We start from the raw sequence: 14,935 nt of genomic DNA, 5'->3' as shown, positions 1-14,935 counted from the left end.
GTTTAACCGAGCAGTATACCCATGTTGTTGTGCATTGCTGTGCCTATCATAAAAAGGAAGCAAACTCTGATGTGTGGGTAGTGCACTAGTGCTACTAACATTCGAGCCATGTGTGCTTGGAGCACTGCCGTTACCTGTGTGGTTTGTGTGTGTGAGTGTGGGTTTCACTTGTCTTGCCCAACATTGTGTCATTTCCATTCAGTTCAGGGATGAGATAAGCCGTGCACGAACACTGAAAACAGACACACACGGGCCGCGGCTCCAGCTGGGAAGATGAACACCTGCGCAATCACGCGGCACGCGTACAGATCTGCGACCTCTCCCACCACCAGCAGTCCACCAGCAGCCTCTCGAGCCACAACCCGTCCATAGGACAGGAGTCCCGTGGTGTGAAACTCTCTGAATCTTGAGCTCTGATAGGGATGCAAATTGGTAATCTTGCACCTTTAACTTTTTTAGTTCAAAATATTATATTAATTTTTTAAAGGCACCGTATCCTATGGAAATCAGCCCACCTATACAAACTATGGAAACTCCAACGGAGGCCACAGGATCACCATCCGAGAGCACTGGACAGAAGTGGGGAAAATTTGCATTTAGCCACCCACCTCACCACACCATTGCCTGGTCGTTTTGCACTAGCCCCCTGCATCCGTTCCGTCTGGGCGATCGATACGCCGTTCCGTCTGGGCGTCGAGCCGCCGTTTCGTCCACGCAAGACTATTGTAGTTGCAGGCCAGTGACCATGTCTTTGCGACGAGGCTATTGGAGTTGGCGCCGATTCCCGAAGATGCAGCTCCCAACTCCATCGCGTCGCCGGCGGCCGCCGGTTCCATGGCGAACGACAGGACCACGGGCCGTGCGACACGGGTGGCGGTGACCCGTGCAGCAAGGTGGCCCCGCTGCTGGAGTGCGGTGGTGACCCGTTCCGGTGCTGTTCGGGCACGGGCTGCGGCGACCTGTGCGTCGAGCCGCCGTTCCGGTGCTGTTCGGAACGGAAGTGATGGCGGTAGTATTGGCCCTAGGGCTCACGCGGACGAAACGGCGGCTCGACGCCCAGCGTATCGATCGCCCAGACGGAACGGAGGCAGGGGGCTACGTGCAAAAAGACTAGGCAACGGTGGGGTGAGGCGGGCGGCTAAATGCAAATTTTCTCCACCTCTGTCTAGTGCACTCGGATGGTGATCCTGTAGTCTCTGTTGGAGTTTCCATAGTTTGCATAAGTGGACTGGTTTCTATAGAATACGATGCCTTTTTAAAATGATATCTGATTTTCAAAAATTAATATAAAATTTTAAACTAAAGAGAATTGAAAGTGCATCTAAAGATTCCTAATTGACACCTCTAAGCTCTGAAGACTCGCCTGTGGATAGCCCTGCTAATGGGTTAAAACAAACCCCTAACCCGCCCCTACCCACAGTCAATTAAAATGATTAACCAACCCAACCAAATCCATATATTTAAATTAACTACCCACCCCAACCCGCACCACCATCAGTGGATGCCCATGGGTTATATGCCCACCGTTCTGCGGCTGCTGCTACTGCCTGAAGCAAAGCAACCCACCGTTCGGCTGTGCAGCGCCACCGTTCTGCTGCTGCTGCTGCTGCCACCTCCAGTTGCTTGCTGTGCAGCCATAGTTACAGCTAGCCAAAAAAAGCCCAGCTCAACGGTTACACACATAGCACAAACAAGCATAAGTTACGAACACATAAACATATGTTACACACAAACAAGCAAGGCTCACATAAGTTACACACAAACAAGCAAGCCACGTTTATAGTTCTTACATGTCAATATGTCATCTCACTTAGTTTCTGCCAAACAAATGTTACACACATAACACAGAAAAGTTATACTAATGCATCGTCAGGAACATTTAGCCTCTACCAAACTCAAACATAGTTTATAGTTGTTACATGCCAATTATTGCAGAAGTCTGTAAACACTAGCTGTCTTTTGGTCTGATAAACGCTAGCTTTACTAGACAATTTGTATCGAGCATCAAGAGGTCCTCATTGATTGGATCCATTTTCTTCATACTTCATGCTATCGAACATGATATCTTCCACTGAACCTGCATAAGAAAAAAATCAAAATCATTTTTGTATATATTACTGCATAAGTAATAAGCAGATTTTGGCCATGCACAACTCTTGGAATAATGCAGGAGGAAACCTGCTGTAAAGCTCAATACTACTGACAGAAATGAAATGTAAATTGTTTATCACTACTGCTACTAACACATGATCTCCCCCAGAAATACAACATGAAGATTCACTAGCTAGAGCTAATTGGGACTGTTACATGAATAACATTAGTTTTAGTGCTAGCAGTAGTGTTGCTCTTTTCACTCTTACATTGATTTTTCAAAAGCTGACCATAGTCAAGATAGACTTGTATCTCAGGTCCCAGCCCAATTATAATTGTTGGATATCAAAAAAAATTGTCAGCTTACACACTAGTAAGATAATACTTTGGACCATCAATGTTATGCAAACAATTATGGCGTGCATTTCCAAATATAAAAGAAAAGGAACCAAATTATAGAGAGAAAGATATAGAAAACATCTGGCAAGTAAAACTAGTGCCATATATTTGGATTTTGGAACAAGAACATAGAGTTAGCTGAACACATATATCAACACATTAGCACCTAAGCCAACACATTAGCACCTGTACTAAATTTAGCACCTGAGCCAACACATTAGCACTTTAAAAATTTAGCACTTTAACAGAGCTTAGTGATATGTTATTGATTTGAATGTGTAAATACTGATGGTGATCAGGCAATTATGCATGAAACAGGAATATTATTTACCTCACAAAATAAAGGCACCCTAAAATAAATATACCTCATGCTAATCAATAGCAGAACAACAATACAACATTGTTCAAGCCAAATGTTTTGTCATATGTGAAAAGGTAACTAACAGTAGCAGGAAACAGTTTAGACTAGCAAAAATAATTTTATCTGCCGAACAGTACACATGAGGCAGATCTGGCTAAGGGAACCACAACAGGTTCCTGCTGAGATTATAGTTAGAGTTGTCATGAGATTACCTGAGCCCTTGGAGACTGTTGGACAACCTTCTTTGAACCCTTAGTTCCTGCTGCTGGCCCTGACAATTCAGACATGATTCAAATTATCACAATTGGAAATATAGGAACCTACAGATTTACAATAAGCAATGATAGCATTGAGAACAGATAAAATCAAAGCATTGACAGTTCAGGTAAATTCAACAAAAGAAAAAAAACTTTACAGCACAATAATGGTAAACAGATATACAAGTTTGCCCCCTCTAGTAACCAATAATGTACTGACCTATGCTAGTCAACCACAATCTGAGAGCAGTCTTCATTGCCTGGGAGCTTATACAGCCAATCCTTAACACAAACAAGGGCTTCAAGGGTTTCAGGTGTCATTGAACTCCGATTATCACTAAGAATCCGGCCACTCAAACTAAATGCGGACTCGGAAGACACAGTGCTCAATGGAATTGCAAGGAAGTCTCGTGTCATGGTTGATAGGACAGGATACTTGTCTTTATTTGTCTTCCACCAACTCAAGATCTCAAAGTTTTCATCATCTCTCACATGTTCATCTTCCAGATATGCATCAAGTTCCGATTTTTGAGTATTGCTAGCTCTCTTTTGATTTTTAAAGTGGGCAAACTCTTGGTGCATTCTTCTTTTAGCTAGCACAGGCGGACCCATAATGCCTCTAGATATAGTAGTATACACTAGATCTACACCATTTGTCCTAACAATCTTTTCATATTTCCTAAAATATTTAGTCATCCATTCTCTAGCTGAAGTCATGCTTGTCTCAATATCAACAAAGTAGCTGCACACCCTCTGATAAAAGAATTCCAAGAAGTCCATCTTCTTTCTTGGATCAAGTACCGTTGCAATAACAAGGGTCATATTATAGTTCCCATCCCAATACTTGCTGAATTTGCTTTCCATTGCTCTACCCAAATTTTGTATGGCTTCATTAGCTTGCATTTCTGAATTTTTTAAAGCTTCATGAATGCAAAGAACATTATCCAAAAAAGTGTGTGCTGTAGGATATCTATCAGCTGAGAACGCCCTTGTAGCTTCTTCGAAAGCCTCAAGAAAATCACCTATAGCCTCAACTTTTATCCAGTCATCATTTGATGGAAAAGGTTCTTGATTTGATGCAGCATACCTCTTCAGCACACTCCTGTACTTCACAGCCTCAACAATCATATCAAAAGTTGAGTTCCAATGGTTCGGAATATCAAGAACCAAACCAGCCTTTGGAGAAAGACTCTCTCTTTCAGCTATATCGTTGAAACTTTGGATTCTTCTCGGTGAGGAGTTAATGTGCCTAATCAGATCCCGGATCATCTCAAGTGTTGCATCAGCAATAGTCATACCATCTTGGACAAGAAGATTCAGAATATGAGCGCAGCATCTAACTCGAAGATGTTGACCACTAAACAGCAAGTCTGATTTGGCACTTTCTTGCAAAAGGTCACAAGCTGTGTTGTTGTTTGATGCATTGTCAAGGGTGATAGTGAACATCTTTTCTTTTATTCCATACTCTGTCATACATCTTGTGATTGCCTCCTCAATGGCTAGACCACTATGTGGATACTTCAATGCTTTGAAAGAAATTATCTTCTTATGCAAGGCAAAGTTAGCATCCACATAATGGGCTGTTAGACACATATATCCCAGTTTTTGGTTAGATGTCCACAGATCAGAAGTAAAGCATATGCGAGAATCAAGACCTTGCAGTTCACTTGCTAATGTTTGCTTCACTGTCCCATACATACGAACACAATCATTGCGGATTGTTTAGCGCCCAATGCAATCAAATGTGGGCTGCAAGGATGCCATCCATGGTGAAAAACTTGGGTCCTCAAATTTATTAAATGCAACCTCTGCCCGAATGCACCAAGTTATCATTAACTCACGACTTATTTGAGGATTGAAGGTAAATGGACCCGCTGGTTGTTTCTGAATTGTGGCAATAAACCTCTGTCTATCATCTGCACTAATTTTTCGACAAGAATCTTTTATGTGATTTCTCAAACTATATGTACCTGATTTTCCGCTAGCCATCTTCATGCCGCAGTATCTGCAAACAGCCTTCAGAGCACCATCCACCTCGACCAACTCTGGCTCAAAGTATTCCCAAACTTTAGACCTCCTATTTGGTGTTCCTGATGAATGGTCATCATTGCTGGTTGTATTGGTGTCTGAGGCTTCAGCCGGATGAGAAGTTGACATCTAAGCATAATAGCCACCGTATATGTCAACCAATATACGGAATGGTGCCCCAGAACAAGGGCTAAAGATGCACAGAACGGCATTGTATTTAAGAGGAAAAACAACAGTACTGTCATTTTGTAGAACAAAATGGATGAAACAATACAAGTCTAAAAATTTGCCACATCAAAAAGTTCAGCTAGCATATCAATACAAATACAAAAGGGACTGGGCGACGGAGGCACCCAAACCCCACCCGCCCGCCGGCTCGCTGCCGTCGGAGGCACTGGGCTACGGAGGCGGACTCACCGAGCCCCCGGAGCACGCGCCACGGCGCCCCTCACCACCTCTGCTACCTCGTTGCTAGATCAGATCCAAATTCAAAAGGGAAGCCTAACCTAGGGACTAGGAGATCTGAATACAAGTTGAGAACGTACAAGAAGGGGAAGCAAGGCAAGGGACTAGGACATCGGGCTAGTTAACATGGCAAGGACAACTCGTATCCAAATCTAGTACCGCACTCCATCGTTCTATAGACTAGATGAACAGAAAGAATGACCGAGGACTAGCTAGAATCCTAAGATCCGAGAGATCATATGAGATGAGCCACAAATTAAATTGAAATTCACCAGAATATGAATGCGGCCGCTAGTGGTAGATCGAGACAGGCAAGAAGTAAACAGCTCGCGCTCGTACCTTGACGAGTTGAAGGTGCTTGCTGCTCGGATCGGATCTGCGGGCGTTCTTGCTTTACTTGCTTCCGCCGGGGAGCAAGCCCTGGGAGATGGGAAGTGGAGAAAGCTTAGGGTTTACTGGCGACGGGGAGGATGGCCGGCGAGGAGGGCAGTCGACGGGATCCGGAGGATGGAGGGCGGCGGAACGGCAGCGGCAGGTGGACAGGAGCGGAGCGGAGCGGAGCCTCCCTGCGAAAGGATGACTCGCGAGTCACCCACCCCTAACCCGCACCTGGTGAAGACCCAACCCACCCCAGCCCGATAGCCGTTAAAACCCGTTCCCACCCATATCAATAAGACTCATCTCAATAACCAACCCGAAAAACCCAAATGGACCCGCCCCACTAGCAGGCCTACCTGTGGAGCTCCAGCGTCAGAGTTCGCGGGACAAGGGGCGTTGTATCCCTCCTGCTTGTAGATGTAGAGCGTGTATCCCTCCTGCTTGTAGCTGTAGATCCTCTGACGCCGTGAGGTCGACGCCGCGGCCACGCAGGGACGAAACTAATCAGGTCAGGAACGAGAGACGTGGTCGACGTGCCTCCTGCACTCCCGTCCGATCTGACAAGAATTAGGCCGGTGCTACAAGATTACCTCGACTTAGTTGTTGGGCTGCCACAGTCTAGCCATGATTTTTTTATATAGCGCCTCTTCAGTTCGTTGGCCACCGGCCGCGACTCGGTGTTACCGAGCACGGCACTGTAGCAGCCGGTACTGCTACAGTGAAAAATCCAGTCGCGCTGCCCGGCGGTCCAGCCGAACAGGCCGATACATGAGCACTACTACACTATGACTGTGTTTCAGAAAATGAAAAATATATTTTTTTAAAAAAAACTAAAATATAGTAAATAATTAAATAAAACTAACAAGAAACCTACAGCACTGGCCCGGCCCGGAAAACAGTGCCTTTGGTTTTGGGTAGCACAATAGCATAAAATTTTTTGACCAATAATTAAGAATATTAAATGAAGACAGTTTGTAAAACTAACTTCATAATCCTGCGCTACTTCGCGAGACGAATCTAATAAGACCTTTGACTGTATGATTAGAGATTGGTTACTGTAGCATTACTATAACCAATCATCGATTAATTACTGTCATTAGATTCATCTCGAAAAATTACACCCAGATTTTACAAATAAACTTCGTTTAGTACTCCATGCATAAAAAAAAATTTCTCGGAAATCGTGTGCTATTTGTGATACCCAAACCCAAACAGGCCCCAGTCATCGCCGCGGTAACGAGCGAGCTGCTTTGCAAAGCGGTCGAACCCGAAGAGTCCGGGCTCCGGCGGCGTGCGCGGCGTCCGACCCGGCTGGCGGCTGCCTTGACTTCACACGGCGCGCCGAAGAAACCCGCGACTGGCCTCCAGTCCCGCACCTCCATGGCGCCGCCCACCTCCCCCGCTGCCGTGGCGGTGGCCGCCCGCGCGGCGCCGACGCCGGCCGCAGCGCTTGCGCTCTTCAAGTCCGCGCTGTCCGCGGACCGGGCCCTCTGCCCGCTCGCCGTGCTCCCGCACCTCGCCGCGTCCCCGTCGCTGCCGCACCTCCTCCTCGCCGCCTCCGCCGCCGCTCGCCCCCACGCCACCTCCCTGCTCCTCTACGGGCGGCTCAAGTCGCTCTCCGTCCCCATCCCCGTCGCCTCCCTGCACCCGCTGCTCTCCTCCCTCCCCTCCGCCCCGGCCTTCGCGCTCTTCGCCGACATCTACCGGCTCCGCCTCCCGCTCTGCACCACCACCTTCAACATCATGCTCCGCCACCTCTGCGCCACGGGGAAGCCCGTCCGCGCGCTCGAGCTGCTGCGCCAGATGTCGCGCCCCAACGCCGTCACCTACAACACGGTCATCGCCGGGTTCTGCGCGCGCGGCCGCGTCCAGGCGGCGCTGGAGGTCATGCGCGAGATGCGGGAACGCGGCGGCATCGCCCCCGACAAGTACACCTACGCCACGGTGATCTCTGGGTGGTGCAAGATTGGCCGTACCGAGGACGCAGCTAAGGTGTTCGACGAAATGCTGGCCGCGGGAGAAGTGAAGCCAACTGCGGTGATGTACAACGCATTGATTGGAGGCTACTGCGACAATGGCAAACTGGATGTTGCGCTGCAATACCGGGATGATATGGTAGAGAGAGGGGTCGCCATGACGGTCGCAACCTACAATTTACTTGTGCATGCGTTGTTCATGGCTGGACGTGCATCAGATGCTTATGCAGTGCTTGAGGAGATGGAGAGGAATGGTCTTTCCCCAGATGTTTTCACTTATAATATATTAATCAATGGGTATTGCAAAGAGGGGAATGACAAGAAAGCACTGGAGGTGTTTGAAGGGATGTCTCGGAAAGGGGTGCGTGCGACTGCGGTGACCTACACATCATTGATATATGCATTATCCAGGAAAGGGCAAGCTCAGGAGACAGATAGGTTATTTAGCGAGGCTGTGAGGAAGGGCATCAGGCCTGATGTTGTTATGTACAATGCTCTGATCAATACCCACTGCATAGGAGGAGATATGGACAGGGCATTTGAGATCATGGCAGAGATGGAGAAGAGGATCACCCCAGATGACGTGACATACAACACACTAATGAGGGGGTTGTGCTTGCTGGGCCGTCTTGATGAAGCGCGAGGACTCATTGATAAGATGACAAAGAAGGGTATCCAGCCAGACCTTGTCACCTACAATACACTGATCAGCGGCTACAGTATGAAGGGTGACATTAAGGATGCTTTGAGGGTCCGGGATGAGATGATGAACAAGGGGTTCAACCCAACACTTATGACATACAATGCGCTGATACAGGGGCTGTGCAAGAATGGCCAGGGAGATGATGCCGAGAACATGATGAAAGAGATGGTGGAGAAGGGCATCACCCCTGATGACAGCACGTACATCTCGCTGATTGAGGGACTTACCACTGAAGATGAGCGAGCGGCTGCGGCAGATGCTGCAAAAGCTTGAGCTTGCTTGGAAGGCATAGGCTTATCTATTTGAAGTGACCAAAAGCTTGCTTGCGCTACACTGTGGTTTCCATTTCAAGATTACCAGCATTGGCCATAAGGGCCAGGTGACAGTGGCATTTGGTATCAACTGTGGCCCTTAACAGAGTTGTAGCCTTAGGCTGATCGGTTGATCTGTGAAGAAGTCCTGTAATATTTGAGAATGGAGGGGGAGAAAGCACCCTTGATATTTGGAAGCCTTTGAACAACAGTAAGTAAAGACTGGACCTTTCTGTCTGGTTATATTATAACTGAGCTTGTTTTTATGTTATCTCATTGTCACATCCTTTGTTCATATTTCCTATCAATCTGATAGAATAAACTCAACTGTGGCTTGCCACTGATCATTTGAGCAAAGTTATCTTAATAACCTGTCCTGTCCAAAAAATTGGTGGCCAGAGTAATTGTAATCACCTCCATTTTATTTTCACTGATATCATCACATTGTCTTCACTTTGTGTGTTCCTATTTCCTAACCCTCATAATTGTTTTAAGTATAAACTGATGAACCAGAATAAAGAGTGTCTACATAGAATTATGATACTTTTGATCTCTGTCGGGCTTGCTGGTGTCAAGTTGCCTGCAGCCTTGGGGTGCATCTGCATTCGTGCTGATATGGATATTTCTTTGTGATAGCTTATGTCCATAATCAATCTGCGCCCTCTGAAGCACAAAGCTACAGACTGAATCCTTTGTTTTAGGTCATGTTTTCTTTTTTTGACTCGGAATAGGATTTCATTCAACCGAAAGCTCGGTGCAGTCACCGGCTACCAAGTCCTCTAAACCCTCTGGCACACTGTCCCGAGACACGGCCACAGATGGGGAACACATACAACCGCGAGCTGCTAACTCGTGAGCGACATTATAACAATGATGAGGACAGTAATTAATAGAGAAAGATGTGAAGTAAGCTGCTGCCATCGCCTTGATCTCGTGCACTAATCCCCTGTTGGCGCCAAAGAAAAGTCCGACCCACCAATTGCCAGCTTGAGTAGCATGGAATCAGTTTCTGCTATCACCATGGACATGCCCCTTTCTGCAGCTGCCCTCACGCCAGCCAAACACCCCAGCACTTCCACATGGAAAGCGTCCAAAGCATTAGGGACAACCCCGGCGCCTGCGTGGACTACCATCCCCTCTGAATCTCTGATAACAAAACCCCATCCTCCTCTCCTGAGGTGCTGCTATGCCTGTATGTTCTAAAACGATAACTGAACGAATAACTGCACATGAACAGAGATAATTTGCGCCTGTACTGAACCATGTAGTACGCAGAAATCGAAAAGAAACCTTCTTTTGTTTCCCTGTTTTCTGAGAATCAACTACATTAATGGAAATCTAGCCAGCTAAAAAAAAAGAGATGCTGGAATGATCCCCCAAAACACCTGGTGGCGTCATAGTCTAGTAGGCTAGCACTAATTGGAAATCATAGCGAGATTTTTCAAAGGGATGCCTATAATCGGTCACCATGTGTGATGGTGTGCCTATCCTTGGAGAGAAATGAGGGAAGGCTTGGTGGCCAGAAAGGTGACCTAGGAGTCCACATCTAATACTGTTAGCTGGTCGAAAATTTAGGCTGGGATCACATCATCCTAATGCATTTACCAATTTTGATGGCATTACCTCTTTAATTAATCTCCTGTCGCTACCTAAGATACTCAGATGTATGCTCGTTCTTGGCCTTGTAAAATTCGCTCACTTATGGAGCATCGTCTCATCGTGACGTGTCTTTCTTGTTTCTGCCGCGGTGGGGCTTTATCTGCTTATGCATTTGTTGCCTTTCTTGCTTTGTCGTATAACCGGCTCCGGTGTACTACGCATTATATATCGTGTCTCTTGCTACTCCACGGATTTGTCAGTGCAGCTCCGAGCACAGCCGTGCGCGATGGAAGCGGAATCAAAGACGGGGGCGCCGGTCACCGACGTGGAGAAGCAGCAGCCATTGCTGCTGGCGGCGGCGGCGGCGGCAGGCGAGAAGGAGCCGTCGTCCGGCGACGCCTGCGGCTGCGGGGCGCTCCCCCGCGCCTCGCCCACGGCGACGCGGACACTGGCGCTGGTGGTCCTGGTGGCTGGCGCCGCCTTCGCCGCGCAGCTGGCGGCGCGCGAGGAGTACGTGCTCCTGGCCGTCTTCGCGTCGCAGCTCGCCAGCTTCTGCGTGTTCACGTCGCTGCTGGCGCTGTGTGCGCTCCCGGAGGGCGGCGGCGTCCGCGGGCGCGGGCGGCGCGCGAGGTGGGCGGCGAGGGCGGGCGCGCAGGTGCTGCAGTGGTCGGTCGCCATGGCAGTGCCCACGAGCATGGCGTTCTGGGTGGTCCAGAGCGCGCCGGCCCTCGTCGGGGCCGCGCTGGTGGGGCTCGCCCTGGCCGCCGTCCTCGCCTGCTCCGCCGAGCTCATGCGCGCCCTGTGGCCGCCTGTGCTGCAGGGACCTCGCTGACACCGAAGGGCCTCTTCAGAATTTTGGCACATAGCATGTCCAGACTTCGATTGGCCGGTAGAGCCTGTCTCAGTCGAGGAAGGATTAAGGATCAAGCGGCACATGTACTCATTTCTGGGGCGCGTTTGTCTTGTTGTTGGCATTGTTCAGGCAACGAGACAGTGATGGCCACCAGCCAAGCTGAAACGGTGTCTCTGGTTGTACCAGTGGAAGTTCATTCGATGTAATCTCTTCAGTGGACGCCTGAAACCACCATGGTGCGACGGCCATCAGCAGGGTCTCCTCGTAGCCTCTCCCAAAGCCTCTTAACGCTTTGGGCTTTGGCACGATATCACCTGGCCGAAAGAAGAGTGTCTGTCCAGATCACTCCCATCCGGTGACAGTCTCCGTCCACTAACGTCCTATGCCAAGACATGACCAATCCTTGGGAGGAAACATGATTTGCAGAATGGAAGGCTCGATTGATGCTATGCTGCTAGATGCTATGACAGCCAAGAGATGAGCAACGGCGCAAAGAGCCAAACGTGTAGGCGACCCTGAGAAAGTTGGCTCCGTGCTGATCAGCTCTTCCTCCTCCTTTTCCCCGTCAGAGATCATGCCACTCTTGACCCACGCATGTATCATGTACCCCTGCGCGTATCTACTTGCAACAACTTGCAGCGAAGCTGTTGGTGTACAGCACTCGATTTCCCCATCAAGCCATGATTCCATGCGTTTGTGTGCGTCTGCGTTCGTCTGGTACACACGTACACACTTCATCTTTTATTTTCGCCTTGTGTTGCTCCGTTCTCTCCTTTCTGTAAAGTTGGTACTTGCAATCATATGCCGGCATGTAGTGGGATTAGAGCTCATGAACAATGATGCCGGCGCCTTCAGAAGGGGGATTAAGGTAGGTGCAGCAGGTGCCGCTGCAAAAAGCGAAAGAATCATTTGATGTGTTCGCCAAAGAAACGAGGCATCATTTGCCAATGGTTGGCCCCTCGCTGACTGGCACTGCAAAGCCCTTCTTCCGGCTCCCATTTTCCATGGGTGGGGAACCAGGAAAAGTGATAGCTGGTCTTGATCCACCGCCGCCATTCTGCCCCCACGCCGCCAGCGCCACCCTTCTTCTCGGCTGCCTCTAGTGGCACGCACCACCGCTACCGTTCCGCCATTTGCATACCTGAATTCTAAAGATGACGGGAGCTTACCGATGCCTAGCACGAACGTTCAATTCTTTTTTATTTTGCTACTCTATATTCAAATTCTTTTGGTGTATTTTGGAATCAAACTTAAACATAGCAAATGCGCATCGGTTGATATTCAATGTTGAATTTTTTTTCTTTTCTCAAGGAAAAAATATACGTATGTAAGAGTCTCAATCAACCATCAGTGTTTTTCGAGTATGGCATATCAAACTCAGCGTTCCTTTTCACCCTTTTGTGCAGATGCACCGCTGCCTGCCAATGATCGGGCTCAAGTTTGGCGCCACGCCGTGTTGATCTTGCGCAGGTCTGTCAACGCCTCTCACTCCCTCCCAGTGATGGATCTGCTCGACGGCCACAGCCTGCTCAGCGTCCGCTTGGGCTTCCCGGCGGGGATCGCGCAGAGCGCCCTGACGCGCGACGACGCGCTCCGGACCAGCCCCGGGCGCGCCCTGTGCACGAACGCCCCGTCGTCGGCGTCGTCGCCCTCCTCCTCCAGCTTCATCCGCAGCGTCGAGATCCTCGACGCCGCGCGCTTCAGCCCCTCCACGCTCCAGTCGTCGTCGCCGGCGAGGCCCCGGAGCCTCTGCTCGTCCTTGGTAGCCTCCTCGCCGCCCGCCTCCCTCCTCGTCTTGGCGAGCAGCGCCCTGACGCCACCCGTCACGCCGGCGACGCGGCTGGCCCCGGGGCCGGAGCCGGACAGCGCCGCCGCGCGCGCGTTCTCGAAGAAGAGCACCTGCACGACGACCCGGAGCGGCAGCAGCTCGTTCTGGGCCGCGTGCATGGACGCCGTCTCGGAGAGCTTCCTGCAGTTGAGCACCCTACACAGCTTCTTCCTCGAACTCTTGTCCATCTCTGGATGCACCTGTCGCAAATCGAACCAAGAACAGTAAGACATCAAAATCAATCGGGGCAGCGTGACCTGAAATGATCCTCTTTGTGTTCCACTTACTCTGAGGTAAGTGTCGACGGCTCGGTAAAGATCGTCGTGCTCCGGACGGGCGCAATCCGGCACGGCCTTGGCAATGGCGATAATCTTGTCCAGCGGCAGGTTAGGATCCTTGGCGACCTCCATCAAGAACCCATCCACCAACCTCCCGATCCGGACCATCGCGCCGTGCGACGCAGCGGCGGACGTAGACCGGCGCGCTCCCTCGAACTCCGAGCTCTCGGCGGACCGTGACCGTCTGTGTCCGCGAGCGTGCGGCGGCGGGCTTGCCTCCGGGATCCCCGCCGCCGCCTGCCGCAGCGCCAGCTCTTCAAGGATTGCCATCACCGCGTCCACGTCGTACAGGGTCTCGCTCGCGCACGACGGTATCAGGAGGTCGCTCACGCTGGCGTCTTCCAGCTGCAGCGCCGCCCTCCTCGTCAGCTCTGCCTTTGTCGCCGGCGAAGCACACAGGGCGTTCGCCGCTTTGAGAAGTTTTAGCAAGAAGCTGCAGGAGACGGCGTCCCTCTCGGCCGGAAGCAAGCTTGCAATCTTTTCGACAAGAAACCGGTGGTCCGTGGCCGCCACGTCTGCACTGCCGTCGGTTTGCTCCACCAGGTAGCCGCTCCTGGCGATGTTCGGCAGCCACCGGCGCGCGTAGACCTTGAGCGCGTCGCCGACGGCTCTCCTCTTGACGGTGCCCGCCGCCTTGACGGCCACCATGACGCGCCAGAAGAGGTCGACGCCGAGCTCGGAGACGTCGCGCGCCCACCACGGCGACGAGGAGCAGCCGGCGGCCTCGGAGGCGCCGCTGCCGGGGTCGGTGATGAGGCGCCCGGGAAGCCCGGCAGCTCGGCGGCGTCGGACTCCGCGCAGAGAGCCTGTAGCAGCAGGCACTTGGAGAGCAGGGGAAACTGCCGAGTTCGAGAACGCACACGGTGAAATGGAGAAGGGAACAAACTTGGTCAAAACAGAACATCACAAGAAACCTAGCTAGATAATTTCATAAATCATCAGTCAGATGTGTTTCAGAATTCATGTTGCCAAATCAACAATTGAACTCGTGCAGTGGAGGGGACAAGGTAGCTAGAAAGAACAGAATCTGAGTCTACCTTGTGGAGACGAAAGAGGCAATGATCCATCAGGATTTCCAGGTCAGTGGCCACCTCCGTGTAGACAGACCTGGAACCAACGACGAGCCGCACCAATCAGACAACACACAAGCACACACCCGTAGACGACGGAACGAGTTGGCAACCACTACCTGACGGGCCCGGAGGTGAAGGTGTCCGGCCGAGCGCCGAGCTTCATGAGCTTCATGGCGGAGAGGGGTCGCCCGACGAGCGAGACGGTGGAAGCTGCCACAAGTCCACCGCGAGTCCACTGCGTGGGAGAGCCGGACGTGATCGCTGGCGGATGGGCT

The 14,935-nt window shown here is 50.6% G+C and overlaps 1 protein-coding gene, 1 long non-coding RNA gene and 1 pseudogene across 2 annotated transcripts; 1 reads left to right on the top strand and 2 right to left on the bottom strand.

The window, feature by feature from the left end:
• Positions 1 to 1,745: 1,745 nt before the first annotated feature.
• On the bottom strand, positions 1,746 to 3,169 carry LOC120683787. Its single transcript, XR_005678941.1, has 2 exons — positions 3,064 to 3,169; positions 1,746 to 2,077 (listed from the first exon to the last, which is right to left on the bottom strand). It is a non-coding gene; the product is annotated as an uncharacterized LOC120683787 (long non-coding RNA).
• Positions 3,170 to 7,220: 4,051 nt separating this feature from the next.
• Positions 7,221 to 9,296, top strand: LOC120682454 (pentatricopeptide repeat-containing protein At2g15630, mitochondrial-like). The gene has a single exon (XM_039964377.1). It carries the CDS (start codon positions 7,360 to 7,362, stop codon positions 8,929 to 8,931), a length of 1,572 nt encoding a protein of 523 aa, XP_039820311.1. The 5' UTR covers positions 7,221 to 7,359; the 3' UTR covers positions 8,932 to 9,296.
• A 3,375-nt stretch (positions 9,297 to 12,671) lies between these two features.
• LOC120680743 lies at positions 12,672 to 14,935 on the bottom strand (annotated as a pseudogene).

The sequence above is a fragment of the Panicum virgatum genome, chromosome 7N, assembly GCF_016808335.1.
Source record: "Panicum virgatum strain AP13 chromosome 7N, P.virgatum_v5, whole genome shotgun sequence".
NCBI lineage: Eukaryota > Viridiplantae > Streptophyta > Magnoliopsida > Poales > Poaceae > Panicum > Panicum virgatum.
This window is presented reverse-complemented; position numbering and strand designations above follow the sequence as displayed.

Coding starts and splice junctions, on each gene's coding strand:
- LOC120682454 (XM_039964377.1), top strand. CDS start 7,360: ATGGCGCCGCCCACCTCCCCCGCTGCCGTGGCGGTGGCCGCCCGCGCG.